This window comes from Leguminivora glycinivorella, chromosome 5, assembly GCF_023078275.1.
Source record: "Leguminivora glycinivorella isolate SPB_JAAS2020 chromosome 5, LegGlyc_1.1, whole genome shotgun sequence".
Taxonomy (NCBI): domain Eukaryota; kingdom Metazoa; phylum Arthropoda; class Insecta; order Lepidoptera; family Tortricidae; genus Leguminivora; species Leguminivora glycinivorella.
This window is the reverse complement of record NC_062975.1, coordinates 7062034-7084925: the sequence shown is the minus strand read 5'-3', so window position 1 is coordinate 7084925 and position 22892 is coordinate 7062034. Positions and strand designations below refer to the sequence as shown.

The window sequence follows — 22892 nt, the reverse complement described above, 5'->3', positions numbered from 1 at the left end:
ATTTAGTCGCCTTCAGTCAAATACATCTACACTGCACTCTTGAGCAAAAATATTTGAACACGACTGTAATATTATGAGCATAAAAGCGTCTTCAGATATAAGCGTCTGTATCTTTTTTGTTTGTGTAAGTGTGTAGAGATAACGCGACTTACATAGCAAAAGCGCTAAATCTGAGAGATGAATTTTATCCAAGTATAATGCGCAGGCTTGAGTTATTTCAGTTATTTGTCTTTTCATGCTATTTCATGTTATAACGGTTATATTTAAACTTACCTTCGCCTTCTGCTGTAGCTTTTCCTGCGGTCGTGGGCCGGCGGGTCGGATGCGTACGCGCCGCCCTCGACCTCCGCACTATGCCCCGCCCCCATCTTACCCCATACCACAGCACACACCGTCACTAACACAGGCCACCTGCGACACCCACGCAACAAAAACACCGTGTCAAAAAAAATAAGCTTCTTCGGCCTGTGTACAGTTTAGTTTTCAAGTCACTTTGAATTTGGAATTGAAGGGTTAGAAAGATCAGGGTGTCGAGGTTTTCTCCGCCGCGTTGTTCCCGGGCGGTTCGCGACGCGAATGTGAAGCGTACCGTCGCAAGCGCAGCCCGCGCCCGCCTTACATTCTTAATTGTTGGCGCAAGTACCGAGAGATCTGAAGCGATAATAACGTTGACAGACAAGTTTTTTTGCCATTTTCATCATGTAAATCCATAAATTAAGATGTTGCTTGAAGCTGACTAGAAACTGTTAAATCACATACTTTAATGGTGAAATATGAAGACAGTTTAATCAAAATGGGATAATTTATTTATGCATGAAAGCATATTATGAACTTTATTGCGACACGCACGTTTCGATATCTTTTCTTTCGATGTTTCGTTATTTTCTCTATCTACATGGCTGAAGTACTTACATGTCTCTTGTGGTAGAAGATGCTACCTACTAAATTGACGACCCTTGACGACGACAAAACATGTTTAGAAAAGGCAGCCCTCCAAGATTTCCTATTTTTTTTCTAACTATTGGTGTCGAATGAATTCATTTTACTAGTATAGGGTAGATACCTATCACAAATAATTTGAAGATTGTGAATGTTTCTACGACACTATTGCTTTTCATTTTTATCCGACTTCGAAGTAAACCTGTCTGGTACGGGTATACTTTTTGATCATAAATAATTCATGTTTATTTTTTCACGATTTAAACTAAGTATCTGGCACTAGACCGGATTTTCTAAGTAGAAATAAACCGTTCGCCCGTCGGTCTGTTTGTCAAATCCTTAATATCTCTACAAGAACTCGAGAACGACTTAAGAAATGTCCATTTGGCGCATCCGTCGTACACTCGCAGTCTCCTGCGGCTTGCACCGCCGGCGCTAATTGCCGCTCCGCCTCGGAAATCGCTTCGCTCTCGTTTCTACTAATTACGCCTCTGCTTTCCCAATGGAAAACGCCGCGGAAGGGGCGCTGATCGATGGGCACGGGACAATGCAAGTCTGCAAGTCGCTACTTCCGATTTCATACCGAGGTCGTACTTATCCTTGAAGTTGCCAAGCTTATGCTTGACAGCCTGGCAAAAAAAAAAGTAGAAAATAATAGGGCGCCACCGTCTATGTAAATCGTTTTGCATGTGGCAACTATTTTGACACTTTTGAATGTGAACAGTTAAGTGTTGCTATGATAAAAAACTTCAATTTCTACTCTTTGCCAAGCTGTACAGACTGACCAAAAATAGTAGAAATTAAAAAGTGGCAACATTGTAGTGTCATCCCTTTCAAATCAATATGTGTGAAACGGGACAACACTACGATACCACTTTTTAATTTTTACTCTTTTTGGTCAGACTGTAATATGGTTTATGCCCACGTGGAGTAGACAAGTGGCCAATTAATCTCGCTCGGTAGCGTAGGTATCTGAGTTATCTCTATCACTCTTCCATTTTAGTAGCAGAGTTGCGTTTCGTTCGCCACGGAGCGTAAGCGACTGTCCTCTTTCATACAATGCCTGACAATATATTTTTGAACAGGAATTATTACGGTTCATCAGCAGTAACATCTTCAGTGATCGAATCCAATTATAAAATTGATAGACTAGTCAAAAACTCAAAAATAAACAAGAATGTGCTTTATCATCGTTGTTTTGTATCTACAAACGTGTATTACAATAAATTTTCAATCAAACCTTTAGAATATTACATTCAGTTTGTAGGTATACAAAGAAAACACCCGTATACATCTTACCTTGAAGAGATATATTTAGGCGAAAACAAAAGTGAAATCCGCTTAAAATATTTACTGAAAGAGCATTTCAAACACTTATCAGACGAGTGGTGTTACGGAGCTTTGCGAGATAAATCGCATGGCAGCAAAAACACTTAAGTACTTAGCGACATTTCCTTTCATGTACCATTGTTAGATTTTTTTATTCAGTTTATTTAGTGAATGAAAATCCTAACCAAACCTAACGTGGCATAGGGGCCCGGCGATGACTCTTCGGACGGCAATTCGTTATTTACTTCTAAATCCTAGGCATGAAAGTCATGTGACGAGAAAGAACATTGCGAATGAATGTGGAAGGAAGTAACGGGAGGGAAAACCGAGGAAAAGGTGGATAGATTGTGTGAGAGATGATATGAAGCGAAAGCAAGTGAATGATGAGATGACGGACGATAGGGAGGTATGGAAGCGGAAGACATGCTGCGCCGACCCGCAGGGATAAGGGCAGGCGAATGATGACTTCTAAATCTGCAAGCGATGCCAGAAGCTTAGAAGTGGAAAATTAATAAATTAATGCCTTGGGTGAGTCTTGAACTCGATCTTCATCCAGATGCCGTGAGTTCAAATCTCACCCAATGCAGTAATTTTCCAGTTTTGAAATGTTTAAATACACAATACTGGACATTGAAAAGCACTGAAATGTCATTCATTATACAGATAAACAGTGATCTTTTTTAGTTGCTCGACAGTCTGTATACTTTGGTAAGAGAAAAACAAATATTTGCAGACTCTGTAGCTCACCATAGCTAAAACTTTGCCTCGGACGATCCATTAAGGCTTTCCTTAATGTAATCATCTAGAATTTAACTAATTTGCTAAAGAGACACGCTGACACTTACACTTAACTAATTAACTATTTTTTGAAGAGGAATATTTGAAAATGTTTTTTTTAATTATAAATGGGCTTCCTCTTGGCCACAGACTAGCCAAAGGCAAAGACGTGGCCAAAGATGGACACTCTTGACTGTGTTTGTTTTAATAATTATGCACAATCAGCACAATTAATGTTCTGCCTTATAAAAGTATAAACTTGATGTAATTTAGTCAATTCAAAACAATCGACAATTTAACAATTAAATATAAAATATCAAAAGGTGATGATCATTGTCATTGAAATACCTAAGCCAGCTAAGGTACGAAAATGCAGGTTATTTGGGAATTGGGATTGAGAATTTTGCCGCGTAAGTGATTTAGGTACCTACATCGCTCAAAATATTTTTTCTCGAGCAACTCGCATTAAATTGCTGTCACCTGCAAAATTGCACATACTCTAGCGTATTAAAAAAGCTCATTTCGCCACGCGACGGGCATTCTCCGGCTTTAAGTGGATTCCTCAGAATGGAGCCATCAATGTCAATGAAGACTTGGCAGTCCTGGCATGCCCGAATGTGTCGAAGTCTTCCTCTTTTATCACCGAAACAGCTGTACCGTGTAACAGTGTGTCATATTTTAGGGTATTTCATGAAATACTTTGATAATTAAAACCAACGACCTTACCCGTTGAACGCCGTAATCTTAATAAAATTTTGCATACTAAAATCGGTCACACGTGTGCCGCACGGCGTTCAAATAGAGGTATATGCCGACGAGAGGTATACCTAAGCATTGCATTTATTAGTTTCAATTGTAAGACGACGGCGTGAGGGTTGACTTATAACAATAAATTTAGCGTATTTTCGTCGACACCTGTTTAGGCATACCTATTCGTATGCTAGTTAATCTAGGTGTGACAGTCATGGGTGTGAGCGCTGGTTAGACCACTGTGTGGTGACTCAGGCGGCCTGGTCTACTATATCCAAAGTGTGTGTTTTGTATAATGTTTACTGGTCAGACCACTATCCTCTAGTGATAGAATGCAACTTGGATGTGACCCACTATAAAACATATAATTGTAATTTTGACAGGTCTAAAGTATTCTGGGGTGACAAACAACCAAATGATATTATTAATTATAAAAATAAATGTAATGAATTGTTAAAAGCTATTGACTTCCCTACACAGCTTAGAGAGTGTGCTGACAGCTGTTGTTATGAAAGTAATAATAATTCTCATAAGGATGTAATTTCTATGATGTATAATGATATAATTTGTGCCCTTAGTTCTGCTTCTGTTTCATGTAGTAACAAACCATGTAATAGGAAGAATAAACAAATTATGGGATGGAATAAACATGTGAGTGAGGCTCACAGAGAGGCCAGGCATAGATTTCAAATATGGGTAGCTAGCGGGAAACCCCGTTCGGGTCAGTTGTATGATTCCATGTCTGTGAGTCGCAAAGTTTTTAAAGCCAGATTAAAATGGTGCCAGCAACATCAGGACCAAATTAAAATGGACCGGCTGGCCTCTTTTCATGGTAAAAATGATTTTCGCAACTTTTGGAAATGTACAAACAGATTAAATCACAGGCCTGGGCTCTCTGTGAGTATTGATAATGAGACCAATCCTGTTAATATAGCTAATTTGTTTAAGAATCATTTTTCTGTCAAGTCTGCCCTTAGTACTGAGATCAGCAGTGAGGTGGTTAGGGCACATGGGTTTGTGTGTACGACTAAAATTACTGCAAATCAAATAACTAAAATAATTCAGAATATGAAGGGCGGCAAGTCCCCTGGGCATGATGGGCTTAGCATTGAGCACCTGCAACATGCCGGGCCCCATCTGCCCAGGGTCCTTGCAATGCTCTTTTCACTATGTATCAGCCATGCTTACCTACCACCTGATATGATTCGCACTGTGGTTGTTCCCATTGTAAAAAATAAAACAGGCGATATAGCTAAGTTGGCCAACTATAGGCCCATTTCTCTAGCAACGGCCGTGGCTAAGGTGTTTGATGCGGTGCTCGATGCTGAGTTAGATAGATACATACAGATCAGTGATGCGCAGTTTGGTTTTCGACCCAAACTATCTACTGAAAGCGCAATACTTAGCCTCAAGCACACCGTTGAATATTATACCAATAGGAAGACGCCTGTATATGCATGTTTCCTGGACCTCTCCAAAGCGTTTGATCTTGTTAATTACAATCTACTGTGGGCCAAGTTAGAAACGTCCGGGGTCCCGAAGGACATCCTGCATATACTTAGGAGTTGGTACTTGTCTCAAGTTAATGTTGTCCGATGGGGCAAGGAAGTGTCGGAGGAGTACAGGTTGGAATGCGGAGTGAGACAGGGCGGGAGATCATCTCCGAAGCTCTTCAACCTGTACGTCAACGCGCTCATCGAGGAACTGAGCAGCATGCATGTCGGCTGTCATATAAGTGGTGTCTGTATGAATAATATTAGTTATGCGGACGACATGGTGTTGCTCAGTCCCTCGCCTTGTGGACTTGAAATGTTGCTTAAAGTATGTGAGAGATATGCTTGTAATCATGGCCTCAAATATAATGCTCTCAAGAGTGAACTTATGGTTTTTAAATCAGGGTCAAAATGTCCATCTTTTGTACCACCATTGTATCTGAATGGGACACCCCTTAAAAGAGTGACTTGTGTCAAGTATCTTGGCCATATTGTAAATGAAAATCTGCGTGATGACGCAGACATAGATAGGGAGCGTAGGGCGCTGGCGATAAGGGCGAATATGATAGCACATAGGTTCAGAGGATGCACAGCGCAGGTGAAAATAACGCTTTTTAGAGCCTATTGTACTTCTCTGTATACTTGCAGCCTATGGGCTAACTATTCGCAAAGCTCGATCAGTGCTCTACGGGTCCAGTATAACAACGCCTTCAGGGTGCTGTTGCGGCTGCCACGCTTCTGTAGCGCGTCTGGTATGTTTGCGGACGCTCAAGTAGACGGTTTCTATGCCACATTAAGAAAGCGTGCCGCAGCAACGCGTAGCAGAGTGTTTGGCAGCAGCAACGGTATCCTGGGTGCGATAGCGGGCCGGCTTGATAGTCGCTATATGCAACACTGGTCGAACCTGCACCTCTCCCTAGCCAATTTTGAAAAATAGTATATGTATAGTAATTAGGCACTAAGGAAATTAACATAGTGGTAGTATTAGGTTTAAGTATTAACCTTGTATGGATTTTGTGGTCCGAAATAAATGATTTTTATTTATTTATTTATTATAAGTTCGAACTCAGATTGCATTTGTAGCTTGACAAAAACTACCAATTTATCTCCAGAGCTAGCCGCGGCGGGATAGAATAGAATTGTCGGGACAGTGTATTCGTCGGGGAAGTTAATTTAAAAAGGCCTAGTCTGTTGACTGTACAAAGTTGTTTGACAGTTTATTTTTTACGAACTGCTAACATGTAAACAAATGCTGGTTATTTTGATATAACTTATGAGTAGTAGGCTTATTCAAACAAAAAAAAAATATTTTTAGATAATGTTCACTGCAATTAAATTTATAATACCTACTTATGTAATGTAATGAATGGACAAATATTTTTACTTAAAAAAGGTCAAGTGTAGTGAATGTGAGCATTATGAAAACTCATGTTTTGTAACATTTCAATATAAACCTGGTAGGCTTATAGGGGGAACGAGCTAAACTTTTCTCGTTTAGGTTGTGTATGTTACGATGTGGATATTCAGTACGGGCGAGAAATAATGATTTCTGAGAAAAGTTGTGAAAGATTTTAAATTGAATATTCGCTGTAACGTTTTAAGTAAAAAATATAAATATAAAAAATCCTAAAATATTATACAACAATTGGTTGATGAAACAGAATTTGTAATTGCTATAATCGACCACACAATTCATATTATAATTCGGCTGAAGCGTTAATTATCTCCCAGCAGGCTTGTGTTGTGTGGTGTCATCAAACTGTCGATGCTTATGTATATATCGCAAGTATCAAGAACAATGAATCAGTGGTCGTATCATAGTCGTGTTTTTGTCACTTGTCATATTATGTGTCACTTTCGCACTTACATACTTGTTAGAGCGTGATAGACATGGTGAAAAATGATACGACAGCCGTCCATCTTAGCCCTACTGATCAGATTGTTGATTAATTTTCATAAATGTATTCGTTGCGCGTTATCATTGCTATTAATTACTTGTGTGCCAATCAATCATACTTGACAATATATTTTCCATACAAAACACAGACGTGTTAATGAGCCGAAATAATTGTACATAGTTTAATTATATTTCAGTCGTTTCATTAGGCAGATATGGATTTTAAATACAATTATATCCACACATTCATCTCTAAATATTACTACAATATATTATAAAATAATGGGGTACGTCCCGCGGATGTTTTTATTTTTGCCGTATACTAAAAGGTGGTTTCCACATATCAGTAGAGTATCCTGAAATAAGTTTCAGGTGTAAAATTTGTTAAGTTGTGTAACCAGTGCGAAGTCGGGGCAGGTTGCTAGTGATAAAAGTCTATCCCAAAAAGCTATTTATTTGACAAATGGGCTTAATTAACCAGCTAGGGAGTAGCGAAGACGCGAAGACAACTAAAGTGCTCGCGGACGATGTCTTCTTCATTACAGTTATTTTGTAAGTTTTAACTTGGTCCGTAAACTTTTATACATTTAAAATTAAACAATTTTATATTGGCATGTTTTAAATTAAATTATGCAATTTTCCGAGACTGCACCACTACTCGGTGGAAATATAAGTACCTAACTATATAACTTGTTTACGTTCTTTATGAAACTGCCATTGATTGTAGAAGAGGTGAACTGAAACCGTTATATGACGCCATAAGTATTCTTAGTTTTGTCAACCAGAACTACCGTTTATAAACCGAAGTTTTTTTACACATACCTCGTCTACTACCTGTAACTCTATGCTAGTCCGTACCTGATGCTTTTTAAAACTCATAAATGTTTTTCCGTTAAAACAACACTAATGCCCCTTTTCCCGTTCTAGTTTTATAGCCCATAAATTCCTCACATAAAGAAAAAGAAACGTTACACCGTAAAAGCCTACTGATTGTTTATTGCTTGAAACAACACGCGTGAACGCTTAGTACATAGCAGGGATTTGTCAATATTGGGACAAGACAATATTTTATCAGCGAAGACCGTGTCCAGTGATCGATGTTCTTGTCCGTCACTTGGAGGAAAAGGTTTTTATAACAATCAATCTTCACCTCTATATCAATTTTATGTGAGTAATTTGTCAAGACCTCTGTCGTTATTATATTAAGATTTTTAGATGAACTTACCAAGTTCGTAGCCTCGTAGCGAACTAATAATGGAAAACACCGAACGGTTTCTTATCGTATCGCAAGCGTTTTGTCATATTGGCTAGACCGCCAGATATATCATATTTAGTTTGATGTACATACTGCATGATCCTCCATATGTTTCGAGTTTCAAGTTTCAATTTGTTTATTGCATTCATGTTAGTAGGTACCTATACAGTTCTTAAGATTATTACAGATCCACATGAACCTTGTAAGGGCATAGTAACAATGTTTTCTTACTTAACACTAACTTATAAGATAACATGCTATATGGATCAGCAAGGATATCATACCATTGTTGATAACTTCCTGCATAATGTTAAACGTAACATAAATTGCGCCCGGCAGCTTTTGGTTATCTTTCGTGTACCGGTGAATATTGCTTACGCTTGATACAATATTCAGTTTACAAATGTGGTACAAGCATGTACAAGTGTTGTGTCAAGGGTTGAAACAACTTGTATTAGGACCCTGCTCATGAAGAAAATGAACAGACTGTGATATTACAGTGTGTTTGTGAAAATATACTTGGGAGGCAGCAGTTTAGTTGCAATAACGCGGACGAGTAGTGCTTAGAAGAATATTAAACAAGTTTGATACACTTTTAAACAGAAATTCACTCGTGCTTACTCTCCATAGTAGAGTCGCACCAAGCTACGTTAGAGTCTTCATTAATGTCAGATGGATATGAATACATAGTTGTCTATGTCGGTGCAATTATGTACAGATCATTTTGAACACTCCGTTAGTTTAGCTACTTCTGCTCCTTTCGCCATCTGTCCGTAGCGCTGTCTGCTACATTCGTAGCATGGTTGCATGCTGATGTCACATATTATGTCGGAATATTCAGTGTACCTTTACTTATTTAGTTATATCGCTGAGAAATGTTTCTCGCGTCCGCAGGAGCTACATACCACGACCTTTATCCCCCGGGGTGATGCTAAAGTGTGACAGACCAAGAGGGAAAAAAGTAAACAGTGTAACTTGATATAGTGGATAGAGTTTACGCTATCGAGTAACGTGTTTAAAAATGTCAAAATCTAAGATTCAAATGTATTTTTACTTTTCAGTTACAGTTTTGATAAATACCTGTCATCTAAATTACAGCTCCTGAAACATCATGTCACTGTTGATTTTATATTATTCGTGTTTAAACAGAAGTGCTTTTCATAATATCTCACGTTCATATACTTACGTCTACTTAGGTATATCGCTAGAATGATACATGAACCCGTCTGGACATGATCCTGTCTTGTTAGTCGAGAGACGTGAATCCATTTTCATTCATAGTAACGGGCTGTCACAGCCGCCTAGCCCACAATACGGGCGTCGTGATATCACCGATACCCGAACCGACAGTTTGCGATCCCTGATATCGGATATCCTTGTTAGTTGCCCGTGATTTTGCTGGATTAGGACTTTGTAACATGATCTTGATTTAGGACTTGCGGAATTAACCTTGAACGGAATTCGTAGGTAGTTTACAAAAAGCAATAATATTATTTAGAATATTATACTGCTAAAATAATAATCTTTAGGAACAAACTAATTTGAAGTTCGGTAAAATAATAAAGGTCAAAATGTGACCTATCTTTTATCGCTAAAAGATTGGCCAAATTGTACTTATTAACTACGGGAAGCTTCGAAGTTACTCGTCGGTGATTGGTTGACTAATTGTGTTGTTTGTGCAAGTACTTAGGTAGGTTTGTACGAGAATGTACTCAATAGAGCTCTTCTGGAGAAGTCCGTCCAAGTTTAAATAGGTAGTATTTGTGTCCTTGGTCCGATTTTGTCCAATACTTCTTACCTATTTATTTTTTCTCTCCTATTTCAATTAAAATTTATTTAAAACGCCCTGATATAACTGATACCTATTGTGACTGTTAACATTTAGTACGTAATCTTGAAAGACAGGAATACCAAAGTATCTGTAGATATAACACGATGTTATTCATAGTTGGATCTCTAGTGCGTTCATATTCAATTCAGCGGGGTGTACGTATCCTTTTGAAAAGTCTCGAGTTCTTTCACAAACTCTGAGCTGGGATACGGCGCTGTATGAGAATCAATCTTGCTTCACTCGAAAAGAACTGGCGTGAGCGTTGATAAATGTTTGCTGCTGTTCCTACACCTTTAAAATATTTCTAGAAACTACTTTTTACAGGTTTTGAGGAAATCCACATACGTATTAATAATGACTTTCAGTGTAGATGATGCACGTTGGTATTCTCAATATATGTTGTTTAATTTTTAACAAAATTATACAGTTTAGATTAGTTAAATTCGCAGTTAATGTAATAAAAACTATTAGGAAACCGCTTCAATTAAAGCTAAAAATATTGTACCTTTTTATAATATTATACCTACAGTAACTTCCTATGTATTTTCAAAGGTTGTAATTTCTTCATACACTTTGACCTGTCTGCGTATATCAAGGCTTTTGTGTATAATTTATTATCGTCATGACTTAGTAATAATGCTTCGATAACTCAGTCTGACTAGAAAATATTATGTCAATTGTTTTAACATATTGTCCGAGCAGTCGGCAATACAAGTGACAATCGTTTACGCTATGACCTAGGATTTCCTTCACCTTATTTTTTAACACTTTCGAAACCGGGCTCTACGCGGCGCTACGACATTTTCGCTACATACGGGGAAACCCATGTAATCGGCTACGCTTCTACGAGCGGTGTGCCCGACAGTCGGGTTCTTGGTAGCGAAAGTGTTAACCCCCGACGCAAGAACGACGGGGTGTTATAAGTTTGACGTGTCTGTCTGTCTGTCTGTCTGTCTGTCCGTCTGTCTGTCTGTCTGTCTGTCTGTCTGTCTGTCTGTCTGTCTGTCTGTCTGTCTGTCTGTCTGTCTGTCTGTCTGTGTGTGTGTCTGTCTGTGGCATCGTAGCTCCCGAACGGATGAACCAATTTCGATTTAGTTTTTTTTGTTTGAAAGCTGAGTTACTCGGGAGTGTTCTTAGACATGTTTCATGAAAATCGGTCCACTGTGTCGCGGTCGGGGGTTTTTTCAAAATTTTAATTTTGTGGTTAGGTTATATTTGAGGCAATCGAAACGCAGTCATGTTTCGTCGCGCCATTAAAGAATAGCGATGAGAGGTAGCTACTAAACACATACAAAACGTCAGCAATTGAGACATTGGCTAGATACCTAGTTCATTAAATTTTCAGTTAATATTATAGAGTTTTAGTAGTACTAACGCCCGACGACTAAATTAGATCTCACAAAGCTAGTCTAGCTATTCAATTTCCGTTAAGCTGCCTTTGAAGATCCCAATGGATATCTTGTTTGATAATACCAATACCTCACTCTCATTAAATGTATGTAGTTACCATAACTTTTTAATACGTTACTCGACATCGAACAAATCACGGAAAATGTCACTGTATTGTGAAAGTGAACAATTTTCCCAAACCGTTTCAATAAAAAAAAAATACATGCATTTTCCTTGAGAGATTAGTTTAGATTTCATTCAGATTACATCGAATTAGCTAAATGATTTGGCTATCGGTTTTGCAAAGCCGATTCATCGGTTCAGACCTCCCTCCCCCTCCATATTAGTTCCCGTGACGAATGTTCACCGCAGTATTGAAAAATGGCTTTAATTTTCTGCTTAACAAGATTAACGATGCCTGCTTTACATTTAAAGGCAGAGATTAGCTTTTTCTATCTTTGCTTGCTAGATGTTTTATTAACTCATTCAATGACAACGATTTGGTAGCACCTCGCTTGTAGCAGATTCGCTTTGTAGAAGAGTGTGACTACGAACTTCTGTTTATCCTCGGTTCTTAATATATACCTACTACTCTACTGATAGAAATACGTTGGTTATTGTATAAAAATATATATATATATATATATATATATTTATTATACTTATACCATTTTCTTAACGATAGCTAGTAAAATTTGTACAATGTCATTTTTTTTAATCTTTGAATTTAATAAGAGATTTATTTGGTTGCCAGCCCTCCTTACTGCAATATCACTATGTTGTTTTCAGTCTTTTGTGAATTACAGGCACGGTACTTAAGTTTTTATGAGGGCGGTGGGAATAATATTGAACTTTTGAGAATTTCTATTAGCTCAACCTCGAGCTTCTCTAGCCGGATATTGGAACTTCGTATCGCGATTTAGAGCGTTTGACATTTTAGAGACGGGGAGGTATTTTTTAAAATTCATATTTTGTTACGTGGAATTTAATAGATTTAATAAAAAAGACCCTTACCCTTTTTTGAGGACGGACTTGTCGGGCAAAATAACCAAATTCACTGGGTAGTCATTCAGCCAAAAACACAAGTTAAACAACACATTTATATCGGGGCACAACAAACTTGATTCATAATTGTGGTGGATTTATTGAAGTGTGTTACGATATATTTGGCCAGCTTGAATGTCACTAACAATTTGTACGAATATCCGAACGAATAGATAAACTCGTGAAAGATATTTAAACGATAGTCGTCCGTAATGAACTGTCAAACAAGATTTCTTAACAAAGGACAATTTCAGCGGAACTTGTGGAACATGCTTACAATAGCGTGCTTTGTGGTTATCCACACGCGAATCGTCTGTGATTGTTCAAATCGTTCAACTAAATTAAATTCTTTCGACCAGAAATGTCGACGTGAGAACCAGCTGGTGAGCATATTGTAGAAAGTTTTGGTGGTTGATAAGTACTTTGTTTGGCGGGCAAATAGCAAATGTATTTACTATGAACTTTACAGAATACCGCAGCCAAATAACACTAGATTCTACTCATATTGCATTCCTGTTGGTGAGTAAGACTATTTTCATATTATCGAATATAGGAACGATATCACAACGCACAAATGCCCCCCAGTCGGGATTTGCCCCGCTGTACTGTACGCGGATATAGTTTTGCCTATAGGATATTGTTTGCCATCGACGGCATATAAAAACCTAAATGTTCCTTTACTGTTTAAACACTTTTTTCAAGTTTTGATTGATCATTTGTGATGTGATAATCAAAGTACTTGCTATCATGGCACGTGCAATAGAAATAGTTTCTAAAGTATGAGGCAAAACAATTATTTAAGTATACAAGTGCGTAACGTTACGAGATGTTATCTAAAGCGAAGATTTCTGCTATTTAAGACAGGTGAAAGCGAAAGTTACGTTTTTTAGCATCACTTTAACATTTAGTACAATGATAAACGAGTGCCGATCACGGCTGGGAGATATGGAAAATGAAAAAAGGACGGACAGTTTTTTTTATTAAATAAATCCCGTCAACTTTGTACAATGCCACAGCAAATTTTTTTTCGACTTTCGTAAGATATATACAGGATAATTGTTATAATTAAGAAAATATAGATACTAGAGAACCTTAATGACGAAATAAAACTTAATAAAATCTCAATTCATCAACAAAATGGGCAAATTTAACTTTTCTTAATTTTTGACAAAGTTGACATTGCTGATGATACTTGAACGATCATTAAGGGCGGAAAAGAGCAAAACAGTATAATTTGGTATCAATTATGGAACTGGAGCTTTCACAGAGGTTATACATTAACCCCTGCTCGATTCGATCACTAGGTATTCGCACAAATTCCGAACATTGGAGTAAACAAACAGCTGGTCAAAAATCGGCATCTCACGGCTGAAATGGAAACATTGTCAAATTATTTCTTGTGCGATCGCAAAATATATCAGATTCTTATTGAAATACAGTCATTATTTGTTTAAAAGTTATTTATACAGTTAATTTTTATTATGTTCATTTTGCGTGCATAGAGCTACTAATTTAGATCTCGTGTTCGACTTGTATATCGTGTCTCTCTTAATAGACATTTGCACTCCATCAGATGTTAAAAAAGTAAGAACATCAAATCTGCCAATGCCATCGTTATAATTTGAAAAAAGTAACAAAGTATGTGTTAATTATCAATCAAAGATTGCGGAGAAACGTGCGATGATAATTAGGAAAGTGACAGGGCAATTACAGCGCGATCTAAGCGCTTGCGCGCCTCCGTTGCGCTCGCGCGCGCGGCGTAGCAAGACTACCAAGGCGTGGCAAAGTCTAGCGTAAATAGGTACTAGTTATACTTACTCACTCACAAAGGGCTGGAAATTATAGCCATAGACCTGCCGTTAGTCTAAGCATTTCACAGATAAAAACTATTAAACGGGCACAGCAATAGCGGATACTGTAGAGAAGGTGAAACGTCTTCTGGTATATAGATCCGTTAAATATTTTACATCCTCATCCACGCATCAGTAGCATTAAAATTTAAGTGAGACTTTTCTGAGTAGTTTCTATTTTATTTTTAGACGAAGGGGGAATTTAAAATTAGGGATTTAGTGGAAATATAAAATTAACCTAGTAAGAATAAGCGACAACTTCAATTGAATTTTAAACGGAAATAATGTTTATTTCCAAAAGTTTATAAGAATACAAATCTTAGCTTAGCCGTCGGCGTCGTATCATGAGTATTTAAATAATATTTTATGTAGCATTTCCTGATTTTGTTTGAGACTAGCAAAATTTTCAATTCAGTTTATTCGCAGTGGGTTTGTTTTTATAAAAAAAACACTTCACTATTTCGTGACACAGCCAGAGAATTGTGTTTAGTGCTAACGCTGCGATATGCGAGCCGCGGGCGTTGTTCGAACACTGACATACGTGTGCGTTTGTTTATTGCAGATTTACCTATTGTCCAAATATTGACCTCCTGGCACATTCTGGTGATGGGATGTCGTAAGTACGAGTATTTTTATATGCACAAGTTAGGTATCACTGTTGAAAAAAAAGGTATCACTGTGCAGCTGAACTGATTAAGGTGAATTTTTTTATGGAGATTGTTTAAAGCCCGAAGAGACGTAGGAAAATTTTTATCACTCATAATCATCTGACGAAGTCGCGGTCAGAAGCTAGTACGGAATCCATACTAATAATATAAATGGGAAAGTGTGTGTGTCTGTTTGTTTGTCCGGCTTTCACGGCAAAACGGAGCGACGAATTGACGTTATTTTTTAAGTGGAGATAGTTGAAAGGATGGAGAGTGACATAGGCTACTTTTTGTCTCTTTCTGACATTTTCATAAAATGCTATTACGTTTAGCATGAAGTACATATTTAATCTGAAAACAGCATATATATATTTTCCTGTAGGTAGTAAATACTTATTTCATTCTTGATTGAACAGTAGTGAAGGCAACTATTGTATTTCCTGGGGCGTGGTAATATATGTAAATCGGAAGCGCCCGAGCACATGTGTGAAATGTGGAATGCAAAGAAATGTTGATATTACGTACGAATCACAATAGAACTTTAATATTCCTTTCATCATTTATACTGTTAAATCCAGGACTTAAAATGAATGCAACTGCCTGACTTTTTCATTAATGCCAGTTTTTCTCTTTAATTAAACAACTAAGAGCACTTTTTACTGAATAAGAATCGTGATCACATCGTCTTTGTTGTCTCTCGTAAAATATATAATTGACACACTGTACACTGTACTTTCTCATTTATGTCCCTGTTTCACCACATGTAGCGGTATCTTATCACATCAGAAATAGCGTAAATCTTTAATTGTTTCCATTCAAAACTGTCTGTGTACATGAATGGGTGATTATGGCGGTTGTTGCGAGCGGGTAAGGTGCATATTAGCATAAGTGGTGGAGAAACTGGTGAGCGAAGTGGAGCGAGACAATCAGGGTGCGTCCGCGGCTTGATGAAACAATTTGCTTGTGAGCAGTATTGAGAAGCGAGCAAGACGAAACAGTAGGCTTACTGATATACTCGAAATGTAACATGTTTATGATATTCGGGACGTTCTTGATCCTACGCCAGTGTGCCTTATTTAGTCTGACCGAACTATTAATATATATTCTTGAAACTCTCGATGTTACGCAAATAAAACGCATCTTGTGCTCGCCTGCTGTTGGTAAACTACATTAAGTATTATGTACTTAGGTACTTACCATTGCCTGAGTAACGCATTTAATCACAAATCATAACGTTATGTAGACCTAGACAGTGAGATTTCGTACCTACCGTTGAAAAATGTAATTAAACCCTAGTTAAATACTTGTCATTCAAAATAATTCCATTAAAACTGTGTAATAATTCATACAAGCAATATTTTCCCTCGGCGCCACGCCAGCCTTTTTGTGAACGTTTTGATTCACGGTCTGCCATTGCAGAAATGGCTGCAGTTCCAATTCAAGTGTATGCTGATTAGTGTTCTGCTGGGGCGCTTTATCTTTGTTTACGTTATGGTTACGGGATCCGATGCCAGGTCGTAAATTATAGACCTTTGTGAAAGTTGGGATCAAAGTACATATATAATACTCACTAGAGTCAGGATTCCAATTTATAATTCTTTTCTCACCTTTTTAGGTCGCCTTTTGTCTTTATACCTTTGTAGTTTGTAAGACAAACGAATGAAGTGAGTAACGTAGAACATGTTTGTTTCAGATGTGACGGTAACATACCGGCGCGGACTTCCCGTGATCACGGTGCCGCTGCCGTCGCGCCGCGAGCGATGCCGCTTCACGCTGCGGCCCGTCTCGCAGACCGTCGGCGACCTTCTTGAGCAGGTGTGTAGCCCATCGCTGATGTCGACAGTTGACACCTGTTGCTTGCAGACTTGGGACTGCTCGATGTGTGTTCAAAATCGGTGACTTACAGGTGGGTATGTAGACTTTGTACCCACTTCCAGTTGTACCTAAATCAAATCTTACTTAGTAAACAAAAATTACTTTGTTGGAAGACAGAAAATAATAGTGACATGTTTTATTTAATCCCAGGTCAAAGCAGAAGACCGCGGCGTGGAGCGAGCCACGGCGCTGGCGGCAGACGAGCGCGTGCGCATCGCGTCCAGCGACACCGTCGAGTCGCTGCTCGAGAACGACTTCCGGCTCATCATCAACGACACCGAGTACTACGTCAAGAGCCCCTCGCAGGTCAGACTTTAGACAAACATACTGCCCTTAGGTCCCCTAAGTAGGACAAAAGGTGTCCAGTGTGTCGACATCTTGTTCTGGCTTGGGTTACGTGCTCTACCTACGGCCATGATAGTCCGATAGCCCCGATTGCCATCAACTAGGATGCCACTTAGCACTGCCAAGATTGTTTAGTACGGCCCGATCCTCTCTTGTCTTGTGGGGTCCACTCTAGAGCCTGCATATTCCAGGTTTATTTGCTACATTTTTGTCATCTATTATGTTAGCCTAATTCCTATTCAATGCAGGCCCAATTACATCAAAACGCATTCACGAATTGGCTTTCAATCGATTCGACATCCAAATTACCGCCCAGTGTCAACCACAATGCACGGCCAAACTATGTTCAACCCGATTTGCATGCACCACAGTACTCTACATATACATTAGTTGATTGGTCGGTTAATACGTTCCGATAGTTTGGGCTCCACTTGAGCATGACTGTTGGTAGTGTTGGCTCGTTCGCGTCGAGGCTTATTGAACATGGGTGATGGTTTTCTTTCAGCAGTTCCGTTCTAATGGTAATATAATATATGCTCAACGCCGTTGCGCGTTTAATCGATTTCAATCATTATTCCATGTCACTTGAATAACAGTCTTAGCGTGACTGCCCACCGGTAAGAATATTCATTTAATCAACAAATTAATAACCGCTTGTTTTCATAAGTATGAGTGGGTATTTTGTTACAAAGACTAATAAAAAAGGACTAACTTTTTATGCTGAACGTTAACCAAAAATAAGACCTAGGGGTATGTCACGTTCACGTAACATTGCGTAGGTGTACCTACTTCACCAGTGAGGTATAAACCTAATTGATGTGAATGACCCTTCCATCATCAATCATCATAAAAATCCGGCATGTCGCGATGTAGGTTTTTTTTATTGATGGCTTACATTATGTTCCGCTGCTCTACAGTGTTTCCTATATCAGTCGACATACTGTTAAAAGTTATCTCTTGAATGAGAAATAAAATTATACTCAGAAAGTTAATAGGTATGCACAGATTATAATAAAAAGCGAAGAAAAGTGTAAAGAACTAATCCAATTTAAAAAGTATGACCAAACTTTAATCAAACTCTACGAAACTGTGACATTATAAAAATATTACAGCATCGTAAAAAGGACTTAATTATGCATTTAAATAACTTTCAGCTCACTTAAAGCTGTTTGGCTATATACTAAAATTAACTTTTTTAATAATGTTGAAATTAAATTCTGGACATCAGTCAGTTCAGGGTAGTCGGGACACCTTTAGGTATTTCAACAAAATTATAAACAAGAGCGTGTGTATAAATTGTACTTTAAAAAATACAAGATTTTTTTGGTTGAACCTCTAGCCTGATATCAAATAAGTATATGTACTGATTTCCAATAACGCTCACTGAGGTACATGAGCCGCGCGGGCGATCTCTATATGCTTACAATAGTTTCGTTGAATTTCATCAAAATTCAAACACCAACAGATCGAATATAGAATTATTTATACTTAAAGCTATTGTAAGATATTTCATGTTAATTTGATGTTATATTTTTGCCTCAAGTATTCAACTTGGAGCTGAAATTTCATTTAATCTTCCTTGTTAACGGTAATGAGTTTGGTCTAAAGAATTTGCCGGCATAAAAAACCTTCAATGAACACCTTCGCAAATATTAATAGGTAGTTTATTTCGTGTTATCTTGTTTCTATTTATGTCTAGTTCTGTATCCTTCCTTCTGTAATGGTATTGGGGGACCTAAAATACCATGCTGAAGGCTTTAGAGAATTAAATAAATTAGATTGGTTAAGGTGTAGATGAATCTAAGGAGTCTGAGCTACTATATGGGGTAGTTGTAAGGAAAGGCACATGGCGATTTATAAAATTGAAATATATTATCGCAAATTTATTAAGGTATAGGCGTTCCTATCAAAGAAATCTATAAGGCATTCGTTATATAAAATTGAATCAAACATCTATGAATGCAAACTTGAATACACTACAGAAATACGTACTTGAGGCAAACAATTTAGGCCTTCATCACTTGAAATATTTATATAAATTATAAGACAAAAGTGTATACAATACAAGTCAACCTATAGCCCATACCTTTGCGGGGACAATATATTAAATCAATGGCTCATGAAGTAAGGGAAAACCCGCTAAAACCCTTACTTCGCCTTATTAATGTAACGTCTACATACAATGTCTACATAACATCTATAGGCTCTATTTGATACAACAATACAATAATTCGTCAGGAATTGTAATAACAGAATTTCCAAGACAGATTACTCTAGACACAGTTTGAGTTATAATAAATGAACATGTTAGTTAATCCGTAGGATATAACAATAAAATATCAGTCGTCTCACTTCAATCACTTTCGGGATTTACATAAAAAAAATATATCAGGAGCTCGAATCCTGGTTTCAAGAAATGTTATAGACCATAATATTTAACATAAGGGCGAGGCTTGAACTCGCACTAATATTTATCAATAAAGTGTCATACAAGATATGTAACACAAAGCTGAAAGAAACTGAAGAAGCATTTTGCAGTTACTTTAGTACTGTTAATACTAAATATCCGTTACAAGGTTATAGAATCTGTCCCAACAATAAATCCAGATTATAACGCAAGAATTGAACTTGCCTTGCACTTGACAAAGATAATTAAATATTTATGTTGTGTTACTTAAAATACAACTTGAGACGCTGTTTGCATAAAAGAGGTACTTAGCTGGTTTATCGCCGGATCCGGAACCACTGGCTTTATTTTCTACTATAACTACTAAATTAATATTTAACAATTATTACAAATATATATGATCAGGGAACAAATTTAACCAAAGCTGGAAAGACTTGGATCTTTCTTGGAGTCAAAAATCAGAGTGTCCTCAACTCCCGGCCTTCATCCCAACTGGAGTCCCTGCAAACCCAACTTATTTCTAGTTACGCTAATATCAACTTTATTAACAATGATATAAGGATTTCGTCGCTACAATTATCCAATTGCGCCCACGCTTTCTCTATGGGACCTTATCCCTTCCAAGGCTCTGATTGGTGCGCTGTCTCGCTCTCTCTTACTGCAGCGGTGCACGTTGTCTCGCTCGGCGTGGTCAGGGGCTTGAGGGACCCCCGCTGTCACTTTTGCAACGAATGATACGGTCATGGTCAAATGCCTCGACACATGGGCTCCAGATGTCCTGGAAACAGTTTACCAAGGAGAGTAGACTTTGTATGGAATAATATACCATATTAGAGTATGATTACGTTATAGGTTTGGCGTACTGTGCATTGTGCGATAGCGGTTTTTCTGTTGTACCAGTAAACTCATAAATAAATCTTATAATGGGTTTTGTTTTTAAATTTCTATAGAATATCTTTTAACTAAAATATTGAGCAATCCGAGAATGGGAAACAGCCCGCTTTCTATTTTTATTGCCGCCCTTTTTTTTCGGCTAGCCATTTTAAATTTATTACTTTTAACCGATGGCAATTTTAATCACCTATTTATAACTACTTAGTAAAGCACGTATTCACGTATGTGGAATACGGGTTGCCATCTCACTTCCCGTCCCGTGAAATTCTTATCTATTTTATCTATGTCCTCTAGAATCACTGTATGCAAAGCTTGTCTAAGTGTTTAGCATTGTACCTAAAGAATGAAAAGGTATTCTTTACTAAGAGTATAAGTACATGTTTTGTCGGCGACAGCTACAACGTACATAATAACTATAATTAGTTGTATGAAGTTTCAAAGGGACTGGGTGCTTGTAATGTACTGCGCACGTGAGCGTGGGTTAACCGCGAGTTGGAATCGCACTTCATTAGGGATATTCATAGTTAATTGCGGCGTAGGCAATAGGCATGTGCACGGGAATACTGGTACAATTTATTAAATAATACGTGAATCATTTAATTAATTCATTTGTTGATGAATGGTAATAAAATAGTGCTTTAGTTGCTATTGCTACTACAATTTATTTACATTACATACCTACTTTATTCCGAAGTATAAAGGAGGGTTTACAGAAAGTCACAAATGTAAATTGCTAACCGTATTTAAAAGAATTATGAATATCTGTGAACATTAATTAATTTAAAAATGCCCAGACAAATGTTGATGTAGCGAATGATAAAATCAAAAACCAACCGGTGTTGTTTACTCAACCTTTTCACATGCAAATGATTTTAATTTTATTTTGGTTCGTTCCATTAAATATTTTACTTTTTGTGCTGTTTTATTAGATTGTAATTCCATGAACATACATTGTTTTCATATTCATTTTTATACTGCCCTCTGCCATTTTTATGCTGTACAAATATTTTTTTCACGGCTATATTACATTTCACCTGAGATATTAAAATATGGTAGTCTCCTTTCTAAACTCTGTCATGAATCACTATAAATTATAGGTTTATATCTACTATAGTATCATTTACCATTCATAGATAATCTAATTTGTTCCTGACTCAAACATAGCTAGGCTTAGAGTTAGTTTAGACCAGAAATTGGATTTGAGATTGTGCGCCGCATGGCCCGCATGTTACAGAGATCTTTCATTGTTTATTCGACTCAACCCTTTTTGGAAGGTTTTCTATGAATAGCCAAGTGTCTAAGCGACACCCAATCCTGTTTCAGTCATATAAACTTGGTTACTTTGTTAAAGTGTCTCTATCTATGTTACCTACTTATGTTTTAAGTTCTCATCAAAATATCTGTTAAATGCATATGTTTTATTTCTTTATAATCACAGTCTTTGAACAATAATAGCGAAGGTTAGGAATGACGTCAGTTAACAAAATACCCTATTCATTTCATCATTAAAAGCTTGTCGCCTGTACATGGAAATTGGCAATAATGTGATTACGTGCGAATTGAAGTATTCATTTGGCAAGGCGCCGGTATGCAAATATATGTAAATTTTGTGAAATACGTCTTTTGTGTTAATGAATCACGTTGACAAAGCTGCGTGAGAAAGAGTGCTGGGAAGTAAACACGACGTGTCATGAAATTTTATATTATGTACGAGAGTGTGCCCTTGGTCACATATCACATGTGAACAATCAAAGTTGTCCGATATCCGTTTTGTGCCAGAACGTTTTCTACACGCTACGAGCAAAAACTACATCAACTACATGTCATATGAAAGTCCGTATATAACGAAAAGTCTCGCTCAGTCGCTAACCATCGAGCTATCCTCGTTTTGAGCTTATGGCTTAACGAAACGAACTGGGCGCCCGCCGCCCGTGTAGCGATTTGCTAGCACTTGGCATTCTTGGCAGTGAATTTGCTATTTCTTTAGAGTAGTGTTTTTAATTCTTTGTCATGACTCGAATTTAATTCGCTTATATACGCACTAGATCTGGTAAAGGCTTCGCCTTCCCTCTAGGGGCTCGGGACTCACAGTTTGAAAACACTATGTTAAAAGCATGCCCATTGTCCCTGTTAAATATGACCTAAGTGTAAAATATTCTTCAGCTGTATT

At 37.6% G+C, this 22892-nt stretch overlaps 2 protein-coding genes across 2 annotated transcripts in view; one reads left to right on the top strand and one right to left on the bottom strand.

Moving 5' to 3' along the window:
* LOC125226545 (uncharacterized protein DDB_G0283697) overlaps positions 1–419 on the bottom strand; it is a 104687-nt gene extending 104268 nt beyond the window's left edge. The window contains exon 1 of the mRNA XM_048130536.1: positions 274–419. Coding sequence (XP_047986493.1) covers positions 274–368 — 95 coding nt within the window. The 5' untranslated portion in view covers positions 369–419. The remainder of the gene's footprint in view (positions 1–273) is intronic.
* The window catches only part of LOC125226547 (calcium uniporter protein, mitochondrial), a 141606-nt gene that overhangs the window by 108603 nt on the left and 10111 nt on the right, over positions 1–22892 (top strand). Inside the window, exons 3-4 of the mRNA XM_048130538.1 lie at positions 16895–17016; positions 17227–17382. Of these exons, the coding sequence (XP_047986495.1) occupies positions 16895–17016; positions 17227–17382 (278 nt within the window). The remainder of the gene's footprint in view (positions 1–16894; positions 17017–17226; positions 17383–22892) is intronic.